Raw genomic sequence first — 14,699 nt, 5'->3', positions numbered from 1 at the left:
GTGAGATCACGACCTGAGTGGAAGTTGGACGCTTAACCAACCCATGATTTTTTAAAAAGATATTATTTTTAAGCAATCCCTACACCTCATGTGGGGTTCAGACTTACAGCCCCAAGTTCAAAAGTCATACACTCTACTGACTGAGATAGCCAGGCACCCCTGTTCAATACTATTTGAGTTTTAAAAACTATTTGTATGTACTTCTTTGATTAGAAGTTAAGTAATTACAAGTAATAGGAAACAAAACAAAACAAAATGATATTGGAACCAATACCGTTTTTTGAGAGAGATCACGATCAGGGGTGGGGGGAGGAGGAGAGAGAGGGCAAGAGAGAATCCCAAGCTCGGCGTGGAGCCCAACGCGGGGCTCAATCCCACGACCCTGGGATCATGACCTGAGCTGAAATCAAGAGTCAGACGCTTAACCGACTGAGCCACCCAGGCGCCCCTGTATAATGTGACATGACTGAGACTTTCTGTTAGGAACACAACTTATCTGTCCATTAGAAGCAGGGGTAGGGTCTCTCATGATTGAAGTATTTATTAGGCAGCATTATAACTCAGGACTCTTCCCCGTAAGCCATGTTTAAGAATGGGATAACATCAGTATCCCCATTTATTTATTTTTTAATATTTTTATTATTTTTTTTTAATGTTTGTTTATTTATTTTTTTTTTTTAATTTTTTTTTTCAACGTTTTTTATTTATTTTTGGGACAGAGAGAGACAGAGCATGAACAGGGGAGGGGCAGAGAGAGAGGGAGACACAGAATCGGAAACAGGCTCCAGGCTCCGAGCCATCAGCCCAGAGCCTGACGCGGGGCTCGAACTCACGGACCGCGAGATCGTGACCTGGCTGAAGTCGGATGCTTAACCGACTGCACCACCCAGGCGCCCCAATGTTTGTTTATTTTTGACACAGAGGGAGACAGAACATGAACAGGGGAGGGGAAGAGAGAGAGGGAGACACAGAAGCTGAACCAGGCTCCAGGCTCTGAGCTATCAGGACAGAATTCAACGCGGGGCTCGAACCCATGAACCGTGAGATCATGACCTGAGCCGAAGTCGGACACTCAACCAACTGAGCCACCCAGGAGCCCCCAGTATCCCCATTTCTTGAGGGCTCGACTCTTTGCCAAGGATTTTACAAACATAATCTCTTTGAATGCCTAGGGACACATGAGACAGGTCTCATCACCTTCCAGATGAGAGAGCTGGGCTCCAGAAAGGTTAAGAAATCAACCCAAAGTCAGACGGCAGAGCAATGGCCAAGGTCGGTAGTCTTACAGAACCTGCGTGTAACCCTGCGGGGCCGTCGGGGCTTGGGCACCACGGCCAGCAACTTACCAGTATGACCAGCCGTAGTCCCACGTCTGAGGCTTCCAGTCTTCGGGACCAAGGTTCACAGCAATTTGAAAGATGGTTGTGTACATCATGTGGGCCACCATCCCGAGGAGCCCTGCACGAGGAAAGCTTTGTGAGCCACAGGTGGGGATGGGGTTTCCCTACCTTGCGCGAGTTGGATGTAAACCCCAGGAGCGTCCTTCTTGAACCCTTCCAAGCAGGTCCCCCGTCACATTCACACCAATTCCTCGTTGTCCTGAATGCATATGGCGTGTGTTCCTCTGACGTGTTGTTCCTCCCGTGGCCACCTCTCCCCGTGTGTCATGCCCCTGTGTCCCTGTGCTCAGAGGCACTGATGCTCCAGTCTCTCCTTCCCAGGGCAGAGGAGCGGTCCTTGGACCACATTTGGCCTGAAGCCACACTCCACAGGGTTCTATTCTGTTACTTCTTTTGCGTGTGGATGGTTTGCTAACTCTGGGATACTTTAGGGAAAAATCTGAGTGCGGGGGGCAAGCCTGGGTGGCTCAGTTGGTTGAGCATCCAACTCTTGATTTCAGATCAGGTCATGATCTCACGTTTTGTGAGTTCGAGCCTCACCTCGGGCTCTGTGCTGATGGCACGGAGCCTGCTTGGGATTCTTCCTCTCCCTTTCTCTCTGCCCCTCCCCTGCTCGAGCTCTTTCTCTCTCTCTCGAAATAAATAAACATTAAAAAACCCAAGAAATTGGGGCACCTGGGTGGCTCAGTCGGTTGAGCGTCCGACTTCAGCTCAGGTCATGATCTCACGGTCTGTGAGTTCAAGCCCCGCGTCAGGCTCTGTGCTGACAGCTCAGAGCCTGGAGCCTGTTTCAGATTCTGTGTCTCCCTCTCTCTGACCCTCCCCTGTTCATGCTCTGTCTCTCTCTGTCTCAAAAATAAATAAACGTTAAAAAAAATTTAAAAAAATAAATAAATAAAAATAAAAAACCCAAGAAAGTTGCCTTGGATTTCATTTTTAAATGTTGGCTGTTTCGTTGTTGTGTCTTTCTTTTGCGGGGAGTCTAATCTCATGCGTGTTTTCATTGGATAAATGCATGGCAAATGGTGGCCAGGTAGGGATCAGCTTCAGGGGCCCAAATAGAAATGAGTTTTAATTGGTGGGGGCAATTATTTATATATTAATGGGCCATCTAAAGTCCTTGTGATGTAAACCCTCCAACAGTCTACCTGAAACTGTGTTTGCAAACTTGAAACTGAACAGACGTCCAGAAAGAGGCTTACTCATGACCTTGGCAGGGGTTGGGGGGAGCACTGGAGGGTGCCAGGACCTGGGGAGGAGTCTCCAAGAGCCCATGGCCTACCTCTTTGTTATGAAGATCCAGAAATTGGATTTTATCACCCTATTCGCTGATGATAAAGCTTGGGAAAGACTCCTGATACTTATCACGCACAGAAGTGAGCTCCCGGCTGGACTGATGTACTGTTAGCAGGGCTTGGGGTATGAGGACAGAGAAACAAAGGAAGTCATCTGTTGGGGGTCCTTTTCTTGATGGAAAGGCCACTCCGGAGACCAAATGAAGCTGCTCTGATACAGAGGAGGATACAGAAGGAAGACCGCCACCCCAAAGAAAGGGAGTTCTTTATTCTTACACGTACATCGAGCTTGATAATGACTTTCAGCAAGCAACCATTTCTTGCATTCTTCCCACAGAGTAGGTGCATTTACTTAGTCATCACTATAGCCACTGGAGGTAGCTGGCTTAGAGAGGTTGAGTAACTTGCCTGGGGTCACACAGCACTCACGTAGCAGAGAACTGACACCCAGGTAGGATTTCCTGACAAACTACTGTGGGACATTAGGCAATTTCTGTTCTCAGAGCCAATGTGTCTCCTTCCCAGGGTTGTGATAAAGACCCAGTAATACATTTTATTTTCCATCCCCTTTCTTTTCATCCGTCAGCCAAAGCATCATTGCTTTCCCCCGCCCCCTGCCCCTCCAGTGGGATTTATTCAGTGACTTCTCCGGTGGACCAGCCAGCTGTCCTGCTGAACGGGCCGTTGACAGGCGAAGAGCCAGCCTGCGCTTTGGCAGTGGGGACAGACAGCCCGGAGCTTTGTCCCTCCCGCTGGGACAGGCTGTGGGGAATCCCCTGTTGGCTGCTGTCGACAAGTACCTGCGAGCACCGTGAGGATGGCTACAGAGGCGTCCACCTTGAGCCAGCGGAAACCAGCGCTCTGAGAACTCACTCCGGAGCCCAGGAGGACGGCACTCGTCAACACCAGAAGGATGTTCAGGATCTCGGCCCCAATGGACAGCCACAAAAGTCCTGCAAAGTGTGAGGATGATAGAGACATTGAGCCTGGAGAGTTCAGAAGCACCATGATGTCGGGGCGCCTGGGTGGCTCAGTCGGTTGGGCATCCAACTTCGGCTCAGGTCACGATCTCGCGGTCCGTGAGTTCGAGCCCCGCATCAGGCTCTGGGCTGACGGCTCAGAGCCTGGAGCCTGCTTCCGATTCTGTGTCTCCCTCTCTCTCTGCCCCTCCCCCGTTCATGCTCTGTCTCTGTCTCAAAAATAAATAAAACGTTAAAAAAAAAAAATTAAAAAAAAAAAAAAAAGAAGCACCGTGATGTTGAACCCTTTGATCCTGTTCACTTCTAAGACACAAAAACAGGGTGGCCTGGATGGCTCAGTCGGTTGAGCAACCGACTTTGGCTCAGGTCATGATCTCACTGTTTGTGAGTTCGAGCCCCGCGGCGGGCTCTGTGCTGACAGCTCGGAGCCTGCTTCGGATTCTGTGTCTCCCTCTTTCTCTCTCCTCCCCCGCTCATGCTCTGTCTCTCTCTCAAAAAATAAACATTAAAAAATTTTAAAAAATTAAAAAATAAAATACAGAGATTGTCAGCATGTAAAAAGAAACAGAAAACAGGGGCTCCTGGGTGGCTTAGTCGGTTAAGCGTCCAACTTCAGCTCAGGTCATGATGTCACGGTCTGTGAGTTCAAGCCCCGCGTCAGACTCTGTGCTGACAGCTCAGAGCCTGGAGCCTGCTTCGGATTCTGTGTCTCCCTCTCTCTCTGCCCCTCCCCTGCTCATGCTCTGTCTCTCTCTCTCTCTCAAAAATAAATAAACATTAAAAAAAATTTTTTTTTTTAAAGATTGTCCTTCGCTGGGAGGGGGAAAAATAAAAACAACAAAAATAAAGCAGGAGTCTGATGTGGGGACAGGAGAGAGGCTGGGGGGGTGGTGGCCTCTCTATTCCCCAGTTCAGAAGTTAGTACGTTGTTTGGATTTGACCAGAAGACTTTATCTTGGTCTTTTTATTTTTTTTTATTTTTTTTTTATAATGTTTTATTTATTTTTGAGAGACAGACAGGATGCGAGTGGGTTGGGGCAGAGAGAGAGGGAGACGCAGAATCCGAAGCGGGCTCCAGGCTCCAAGCTGTCAGCACAGAGCTGGATGCCGGGCTCGAACCCACAGACCGTGAGATCATGACCTGAACCGAAGTCGGACGCTCAACCGACTGAGCCACCCAGGCGGCCCAATCTTGGTTTTTTAAAGAAGACACCAAGCTGAAGGAAGAAGGCAGAGGCGGCTGAGCGTTTAGGAGCCCTGGTTAGAGATCCCGAAACCTTGTTTGTATCTGTGTGGGCCGATCCTTTGCCCTCCGGAGGGCATCCCGCCCGCTTCTAGGAGACACTGTGCTGCAGGTGGAGGTAAGAAGACAGAGGAACAGGGAGGGAAGCTGGTGTCTGTGAGCTGCGTCCTGGGGCCCCAGCAATGGGCGAAACAGGTGTAGATCCAGCCTTCACAAAACCTGCACTCCCGCTGGGGAAACAGACCCCGCGAAACCATCACGGATTTGATGAGCGGCACAGACAAGACGAAGGGTGCGGGAGCCCATCTCTTCCCAGCCCTGCGTCCGCCGTGGGCCGCCGTGGGCGTATGCGTGCCCTGGGACCCGGTAAACACTACCGGTCAGGGCTTCCCGCCCCTCCCCGCCGGCAAGGTCGGTTGTACCACCTTTTCCAGAGCCCCTGACGACTACAGGGCACATGCAGGGGGCAGGTGGTTCCAGCACTTGGACTTGACTTTGTGGAAAAACCACAAAGAGCTCTCTCGTGTCTCCGCCCCTCCCCCCGCCTCCCCCAACACACACAAAGTGACCCACGCTGTGAGGCGCCCTGGTGGACAGAACATGGGTGTTTACCGTGTTCTTCAGCTGGTATTATACTCTGGAAACTTCTACACTTTTCACCTAGAACACAAAGAGAATATACTCATAAGGAGGAGTAACTGTGTTTCTAGCACCCTCACTCTCTTAGGGACAGACTGTGTTTCGAGCACCTTCAGTCTATCCAGGGTCATTTTTTTTTTTAATTTTTTTATTATTTTTTTTGAGAGAGACAGAGAGACAGAGTGTGGGCAGGGGAGGGTCATAGAGAGAGAGGGAGACACAGAATCTGAAGCAGGCTCCAGCCTCCTAGCTGTCAGCATGGAGCCTGACGCGGGGCTCGAACTCACAGACTGTGAGATCATGACCTGAGCTGAAGTCGAACGCTTAACCGATTGAGCCACCCAGGCGCCCCTATCCAGGGTCATTTTAATGGAGAGAGAGAGACAGAGCATGAGTGGGGGAGGGGCAGAGAGAGAGGGAGACGCAGAATCCCAAGCAGGCTCCAGGCTCCGAGCTGTCAGCACAGAGCCCGACGCGGGGCCCGAACTCGGGAACCGTGACATCATGATCTGAGCCGAAGTCGGATGCACAACTGACTGAGCCACCCGGGCGCCCCTATCCCAGGTCATTTCGAACAAGGATTAGGGGACGTGGCAGATGGCTTTACTGTTCACAGACATGTGCTGGCCCCCTTACCCACCCCACCCACCCCTCAACAGGAGCATGATTCAATCCCCTCCTGGTGAATCCAGGCTTGGCCATAGGACTTCCTTTGGCCAATGAACTGGGAGCTGGCATGGGGTGGGTCACTTCTGGTCAGAAGCTTTAAGAGCCAATGTTCTGGTTCTTGTTCCCCTGTCTCTGTGTTCACAGAAGCACCTGTCCAGATGGAGTCGCCATCAGCCTGGGTCCCTGGATAGCTGTGAGGAGGAGTCACCCTTCGCCAACCTAAAAAATACATGCGGAATGAACTAGGGATGAACTTGTTGATTTAAACCCCTGGGATTTGGGGGTTGTTTGTTACTGAGGCATAATCCAGCCCGTCTGGGCTGATACTGCGAGCCTTAGACCACAGGTTCTCACCTTCCCAAACAGCATCCGTTATGGTATGAGTCTCAGTTTGTCTCTGGTTAGAGGGAAAGGAACAAAGTTTGTATTGTTGTTTTTTTTTTAATTTTTAATGTTTATTTTTGTGAGAGAGAGAGAGAGAGAGAGAAACAGAGTGCAAGCAGGGGAGTGAAGCAGAGAGAGAGGGAGACACAGAATCAGAAGAGGCTCCAGGCTCAAACTCACGAACGGTGAGATCATGACCTGAGCTGAAGTCGGACGCTTAACCGACTGAGCCACCCGGGCGCCCCGTAATGACTTTAAAAAACACACTGGAGCAGATTCAGAGCTGTTACCGAGTGACCTCGCTGTTGGAATCCTACTGTGCTTTCTGGAGCGTGGAAGGACGGGGGTAGTTACTGCGTGTGCACCAGAGGCTGCTTATTTCGTGTTCCGGAAGGGTCCCGGAAGCCTGGGAGTATCGTCTGCCATGACAGATGCCCAGATGCCTGCACAATCACCTGCTTCTTCCCTGCAGAGTTCAGGGGAGTGGCTCCAAGGACCCCTGAGGGTAAGTGACTGGTACAGGAGCATTAGGACTCGGGCCGCGTTAGGACACCGCCCCCGCTGCATCACTGACTGGATGCAATCTGGTGCACAGCCCAGAAGGTGCCAGAGGATGCAGACAAGCCTGAGCCCCGGAGCTGCTCCCCGTCTGGGCTGGTGGGAACTAAAACAGGGCCAGGTGGGGCACAGATCACTGCCTCTCCAAAGGAATGGCTTTCTCAGCCCTAAACCAAGCTTAGCGGTCCCCGCGTTGGCCTCGCGTCAAGGATTTAATGAAATAATGGACAGGAAAGCCGCTCTCACTTCCTACGCACCGAAATCTCCCTGAAATAAAATGAGTTGTACTGGGAGCTGTTTGCATGTGGTTAGGGCCCAGATTGTTATTAAATATAGCACACTGTAAGTATCCTGAGGGCCAGGGTCACGTCACCTACCTTTCCTGGAAGTTTTCAGGGACAGAAGGAAGCTTGGGGGAGCATCTTTCGACCGCAGAAATTATTTCTCCTTTGTAGGAGAGAAAACCCCAGGTAACTCTCCTACTCAAGAACCTACAGTGGCTCCCTATTCCTCCAGCTCTGAGTCAAGGTTCCTCTTCTTTGATGGCCTTGCTTCCTCAACACACAGCCCTTCCCTTCGGTTCACCTTCTACCGCGTCAGGCTCATGCGGGAAGGACTGTCCGCACGAACAGGTGCACGCTCATGGTGGTGCACGTCTAAATGCCACAGACCTTCAGATTGGCCACACTTGTCCTCACGAAACACCAAGCGCCCTGGGGCCTCATTGCTTCCCACGTCTGCCCTGCGCCTCTGCTGGGCTCTGGGAAGAAGAGGAACAAAGGCTGGGTTTATGATACAGCCACTTGGTTGAGCTGCTCTGATGGGATTCTTTCTGGAGAACGTGTCGCAGGCTTTACCCGTCACATGACCCGGGGGGAGGGCATTTACACAACCTAGGGGTGAGGATGACAGCACTGGGGACCCGTCTGCCAATCTGTAGCCACGGTGGCCTCTTCAGCTTTTGAATTAAGCCCACTTTGGATGGATGCAACCGTTTTCCTGAAGATTCTCTGATTTTGGCAGCGGGCACGGTGTTAGGGTCGCAGCAGCAAAACTTCGGCCAGTTTTTCCTGGTTGTACCAAGGAAGTCGCCATTGCACTGGGGACATCTCCACACTCACACGCTGCTCTCAGAGAGCCCTTTTGGGGCCAGCGAGTGCTTCTTCACATAAGCCCCCGCGTCATCCCCAAGAGACCCAATGAGTGAGGCCAGCAGGGGGGAACAAGTGCGTGTCAAGGACAGAATGGGGCACGTAAATCCTCAAGGCCTGGCCTCTGTGCCTGGTTCTGCCATTCAGTAATCGGACCACTCTGAACCTCGGTCTCTTCATCTGTGAAATGGGTATGATAGAAGTCCTCCAATGACAAAGTTGCGAAAGGATTCTCTGAACTGCCTTATGTTTTTATTTGTTTTTTTTTTTTTTTTTTGAGTGTTTTGTTATCGATAAAGACAAGTGCACACAGCCACATTTTACAGATCTGGAGGCCAGGCGCAAACAGGTCGGTAGAGTCAGGAATCAAAACACGTAAGACCCAGTGCCTTATGCACATCACCCACCTGCTGTCTTTCTCCATAATGCACGGAGGACGAATTCTCTCTCTTGCCTTCCTTGGAGGGCCGCCCTTTCTCTCAGGAATAAAATGGAGGCCAGGTACAGAGCCAGGGGCAGGGCAGAAAAGAAAGCGGAGGCCGGCCAAGGAGATTAGGAGAATTCACAATAGCTTAGAAGGCTGAGGTCAGCCTGGGCCAGATGTCAGGCCATCGTGACCCCTTGATTAATCTGAATCCTCAGAAATGGTGTTCCTTTTGAATGAGGCCAGCGGGATTAAAAGGAAAAATCTTCATAAATCCCACGAAGCCAGAGAGGCGGGTGTTAACGGAGCTTGGCGATAGAGTTTCACCAGCCAAGCAGGGCAACGTGCCAGCTTGGGAACTGGTGTCCGGGTCCCCAGTGCTGAACTCCGGCATCTCTGTCTGCTTGTTCCTCACCCCCTCCCCTCTATGGGGTGCCCAGGCCCCTCTGTCCTTGACCTTTGGGGTTTAGTGCAACAGCGAAGAATTGGAAACTGACACCTTGTGTTGGCTCATTGATTGGATGCTTTCATCTCAAATCTCCATTTCAGAGTGTGGGATCAGAGGTGCTGCACCCCTTTAAAGGCACGTTAGGCAGGGCCCCCCGGGGGGCTCAGTCGGCTAAGCATCCGACTCCGGCTCAGGTCATGATCTCTCCGTCTGTGGGTTCAAGCCCCGCGTCGGGCTCTGTGCTGATGGCTCGGAGCCTGGAGCCTGCTTCCGATTCTGTGTCTCTCCTTCTCTTTCTCCCCCTCTCCTGCTCATGCTCTGTCTCTGTCTCTCAATAATAAACACATTAAAAAAAATTTAAAGGCACTTTAGACAGTGGCATAAAGGAATGGGAGGAGGTGGCTTGTGCAGAGGATGTTCTAAAATCACACTCTGGATTAGCCTCCCCTGGAAGGTCAGCTTTTGCAAGGACAGAGCTGACTCAGAAGGAAAAGATCCAGGGACACTTCTGGGGACATCAGAGCTGGGGAGGGGGTGTTGGACTTCCCGAGACCCCTTTCCTGGGCTTTCTCAGATCAAGGGGCACCCTCCCCAGGATGGAGTCCTTACTGTCAGGTGTCCTGAGCTCCCCCCTCCTCCGGGACTCTCTCTTTGAGCAGTTTGGGTGCCCTCCCATTCACCTCCAGCTGTAATCCTTCTCTTTTCTTTTTTTTTTTTTTAATGTGTATTTATTTTTGAGAGAGAGAGAGTATGCGTGAGTAGGGGAGTAATCCTTTTCTGTCGTCTACCCCAAATCTCCCAGACACTTGTGATAAATGAGACTTACGAGCAGATGTTTATGGGGACTGATCTTCAACTGGGGGCCCCAGGCTATATTCCGCAGCCAATGTGTTTTCCTGGGCCTACGCAATGTTTTTGAGATGCTTTAAAATTGGGGATTTTCACAGGGAAATCCAAGTATTTTACTTTTCTGTAAAACTTGGAGGATCTGACAACATTGAGCACGTAAGCCCTCATGACCATAAAGTTGAGCTGAGCCAGGGGCTGCCTCTTTATCTGGGGATGAGGTTTCAAGGTCATTGGTATTCTCTGATGACCTTGCTTCATTTGCTTTTGTTACCACCTTCTGTGGGCATTGGTTTGCGACCTGTGGCATGTATCTTTTGTTTTATTCCTTTGTGTGTTTGCTGTTAATTTAGTTACTCTTTAGTAAAAATTTCATTCTAAGCTTTTTGCTCTGGGAGCATCTCATAACACATGAAGGTGATCACATCTCTCCGAGGGAAAAAAAAGGTATTCTGAGAACATGCTTCTTCTTGGCTCTTAATAAAGTGATGATGGTATTTAGAGACTGTGGTTTACTCGGATGAACTTATTATCTTAGGAAGCATAAAAAATGTGAACAGAGGGGTTTTTTTGGATTGATAGACACAAAATTATTCATTGGCAATTATAAGACAACTTCTCTTCAGTTGAGTTTTGGGCACTGTGGAGGGAAAGAGGGAGTCTGGGTAAGACTTTTACAAAGAATGAGGGGCGCCTGGGTGGCTCAGTTGGTTGAGCGTCTGACTTCAGCTCAGGTCACGATCTTATGGTTTGTGGGTTCAAGCCCCGTGTTGGGCTCTGTGCTGACAGCTCAGAGCCTGGAGCCTGCTTCGGATTCTGTGTCTCCCTCTCTCTCTGCCCCTCCCCTGCTCATGCTCTGTCTCTCTCTGTCCCCAAAATAAATAAAAACATTAAAAAAAAAAGAAAATTTAAAAAAAGTATATAAGATGCACATAAATCAGAAAGGAGTCAAGAATCCCACTCTTTATTTCTACTTGACTTTGTCCATGAAACGTTGAGAACATCAACCCTCCTTAGAATTCAGCCTGTGTTCCTGACAATATATTTAAAAACCTTGCAGAGGTGTGATCCACGAGAAGGCAGTGTGTGTGTGTGAGTTTGTGTGTGTGTGTGTGCGTGCGTGTGTGTGTGTGTGTGTGTGTGTGTGTTGGTAGAATGTCAAGGAGATTCCGGGTCTCTAGAGGAAGAAGTGTGAAAGGTCTTCTCACAGCCCCATAACTCTGCTGTCGGCCTCTGCTTAGGTCGAGAAAGCCCCCCTCCTCCCACCTGGGTCACAGGTTTTTATCAGAAAGCTCAGGGACAGGTGTCTAATTTCCTGGCTCCTGAGAAGCAGTGCTTCTCATCTTGTTCATTTAGGTGTTTCTTTCTAGGGAACACTGTCTTGCTGTCTTGCCCAGATCCTTGTCCTGGAGTGACCGTGACCTTGCGTGGCAGGGGAGGAGAGTTGCCTCGGGTGACACTGAAGAGACACGTGGGTTAAGTTCTTCTGTAACGAGGCTTCCCCTTCCACCCTGCTTTGTGTTCTAGCGCAAATACCTGGACTGTTCTGCCTCAGACACTCTGTCCTGTCTGCCTGGAATATCCTAATCTCCCTCTATTAAAGTCACAGTCCTGCTTGGAGGTACAGTGGCCACCTCCTTTATGAAGCCTTCGCCATGCCCAGAGCTGTGAATAACCTCTTTCTCCTTTCTATTCTGATATCATATGTGAATCTTTGTGGTAACCATGGTCATATTTTTCCTTGTTTTAGTTTCATCTCGATCCTCACCACTGTGGTCCACTCACCTTTGTATCCCCCCATTCCCCTCATCTTGTGCTTGACAAGGAAATGTTTTTTAGTGAATTTGTTCCATGCTGCTCAGAACGCCCTTTCCAGAGGGCTTTGCTATACCCCAGGGCATGCTTCTCTAACTCTGGTGTGTGTCTTAATCACCAGGGGAGCTTATTAGAGATACAGATAACACCAGATAGAAAAGAGAGCTGAGGGGAATAAAAAACAATGCTATGAGGATGGGAAAAGAAAAGGCAATTAGGAACTCCAGGGAAAGCAAAAGGCTGTACAAGAAATTTAATGTACTGGTAGCACCTCCTTGATTCTGTAATGAACAATATTTATACAGTCTAAATAATTATTGGTTTATTGATTTATAGAAAACAACAATATAAGTATATTAGGAAGATGGGAGAACAGACATAGGATGTGGTGGTATGAGAGATTTATCCTTATCTGTCATGACAGGAAGTCAATAAATCATGTCTAACATGAAGACAGCATATGGTTTTTGAAACATGGAGGCAAATACCAGAAGAAACAACTGAGCTAAAAGTGGTTTCTCTGAAGGGTGGGACCAGGTTATAGAGCAGGAAGGCAGCAGGGGACTGTTGGTTTCTCTTATAAGTGTTTTTAAATTATTTGATCTCTTATCTATGTATAAATATTACCTTACTTAAATATATATATATTTTTTAAAAAGACTGTGGATATCTAGACCCCATTTAGATCTATCGAACCAGAATCTCCTGCACTGGGCACCTGGACTTGTATTAACTTGCTGGGCGATTCTCATGCACAACAAACATTTGATAACAGGAGTGGTGCTTATATGCAGCTATGGAAATAGAAGTAGGCAGACCTCACGTGGGGACTTGGAAGGGGAGTGGAAATTCCCAAGCAACTTCCCTATGGGTTTGGTGACTATATTTTCCAAACTGAAAATCTGAGACTGCCTTCAGTGCCCTCCAGAATGCAGGATCATGAGCCTCCTGTGTCTGTGGGGGTAGAGAGAGAGGACGTATAGGAAGATAGTGGCACCCCCCCCCCCAGAGGAGAGGGGCAGGAGGCCCTTCCAGTAGCTTTAGCTCTAGGTACTATTGTATCATGTGTACCACACTTAAAGCAAAGGCCATATGTACTGACGGGGACACATGGAAGGGTAAGACTAGGCACTGGTGGCCCCCAGTAGGGCAGGATGGAGAGGGGTAAGCAGCATTGAGAGGGTTCCTACTTGGAGCCTTTTACTTAGACCTCAGAAGAAACCACTAATGCTATAAGGATGAAAAAAAAGGCAATTAGAAACTCCAGGGAAAACAAAAAGCTGGTCAAGAAATTTAATGTGTTAAGCCTGAGGTCAAGAGAAAAAAGGGGGGGAGGTCCTCTCCTTTCCACCTTGACAGGTGTGCTTTTCTAGGAGGAAGGGCAGAGCATTGTGGCCCCAAGCATGGATTTGGGTTTGCCCTCAGGCTGTATGACACTGCAGAGTTCAGCTCCTCCCTCCTTAGTTCCTTAGGATGTAAAACAAAAAAAATTTTTTTCTGAAATAGGTGTTCCAAATACCAACCATTCCCTTCCCTCTTCTCTCTTGTCTTCCTCTCCCATTTCCCTTACCAACTGGCAGAAGTTCAAAAGATATGGAACCAGGGCTGAGTAATACGGCAAAAGCGGGGTTGGGCTCGCCAGCCATATGACCTGAAACTCTGAGCCTCAGTTTCCTCACTTGTGAGCTGAAGAAATAATACCTACTCTGCAGGGTTATTGCAAGGATTTCCAGAGACAAAGGTCTAGCTTGTTAAGGATTCTTACTTCTTGAAGGTGCCCCCCAAGAGGGAGGATCCTTTCCCACCGGTGATGATAAAAGTCAATTTTCCAAGAGAACTTGCCATTTCTTTCTTTTTGTAAGTTTTTAAATTTTATTTTTAAGTTTATTTATTTATTTTGAGGGAGAGATAGAGTAAGGGGCAGACAGAAAGAATCCCAAGAAGGCTCCACATTATCAGTGTGGGGCCCGATGCGGGGCTCGAACCCACGAACCGTGAGATCATGACCTGAGCCGAAATCAAGAGTCGGATGCTTAACCGACGGAGCCCCCCAGGTGCCCCTGAGAACCTGCCATTTCAAGACCCCCTAAAAAGCGCAGGGATGAGGTTTAGGCTCAGATGGGGCCACTTTGGGTTCTCGGGGGATTGGGTAGACACTAGCAAATGGTCAAAGCGCATTCTTACAAACACCCCACATCAGGCACTGTTGCAAGGCAGGGAAGCCAGTCATTTACGCTTTATAATAACTCTTGCTGACATACTGCTGTCATCCTATTTCACAGATGAGAAAACGGAGGCCCAGAGAGGTGAAGAAGCTCACCCAAGGATACAGAGGCTGTCAGCGGCAGCACTGGGATTCAAACCCAGGCAGCCTGGCTCCCGAGCCCCTGCCTCTGTCGCCCCCACCCCCGGCACCTGCGGCCACGCTCGCTCACCTGCGCTGCCGAGGTTTTCCTCACAGGACTGCCAGAGCCCCACGTGGAACCGGCTCTGGATGAACCTGTCGTCTCCCGTCTCCCAAATGTACTGGACGGCCTGGCTCTCGTCGTCCCTCCTGCCACCGCCGTGGCCCCTGTTGAAATGAATGCATCCTAGCCCTCCCGGATGGTCCTGGCACAGAGGCTTTGCCACCCTGCGGGTCCCCTCGCACCAGTGGCTGCTGCCCAGGGCGGCGAGGGAGAAGGCCAGGGCGAGGCAGACGGGAAGTAGGGCGTGCACCTGCTGTCTCCCAGCCCCGTCCATGGCTGGAGGAGGCGTGCGGCCTCGGGATGAGCAGCGGGCCGCCTCCCCACCTCCGCGTGCTGCCCGCCCCTCTCAGCCCTGCCATCTGGCACCCTTAAGGGCTTC

The 14,699-nt window shown here is 49.9% G+C and overlaps 1 protein-coding gene and 1 long non-coding RNA gene across 2 annotated transcripts in view; one reads left to right on the top strand and one right to left on the bottom strand.

Annotated features, from left to right (window-relative positions):
• The window catches only part of LOC109245877 (uncharacterized), a 20,072-nt gene extending 16,570 nt beyond the window's left edge, over nt 1-3,502 (top strand). Inside the window, exon 3 of the long non-coding RNA XR_002071132.2 lies at nt 3,282-3,502. This is a non-coding gene — a long non-coding RNA (uncharacterized LOC109245877). The remainder of the gene's footprint in view (nt 1-3,281) is intronic.
• Nucleotides 1-14,699, bottom strand: part of GSG1L2 (GSG1 like 2) — a 17,980-nt gene extending 3,281 nt beyond the window's left edge. Inside the window, exons 1-4 of the mRNA XM_019413449.2 lie at nt 14,288-14,699; nt 5,531-5,578; nt 3,496-3,648; nt 1,347-1,458 (exon numbers count right to left, since the gene is read on the bottom strand). Coding sequence (XP_019268994.2) covers nt 1,347-1,458; nt 3,496-3,648; nt 5,531-5,578; nt 14,288-14,594 — 620 coding nt within the window. The 5' untranslated portion in view covers nt 14,595-14,699. The remainder of the gene's footprint in view (nt 1-1,346; nt 1,459-3,495; nt 3,649-5,530; nt 5,579-14,287) is intronic.

This window comes from Panthera pardus, unplaced genomic scaffold (genome assembly GCF_024362965.1).
Source record: "Panthera pardus isolate Hobbes unplaced genomic scaffold, ASM2436296v1 HiC_scaffold_3, whole genome shotgun sequence".
NCBI lineage: Eukaryota > Metazoa > Chordata > Mammalia > Carnivora > Felidae > Panthera > Panthera pardus.
The sequence above is the reverse complement of the archived record's forward strand: the minus strand, read 5'-3'. Positions and strand labels throughout refer to the sequence as shown.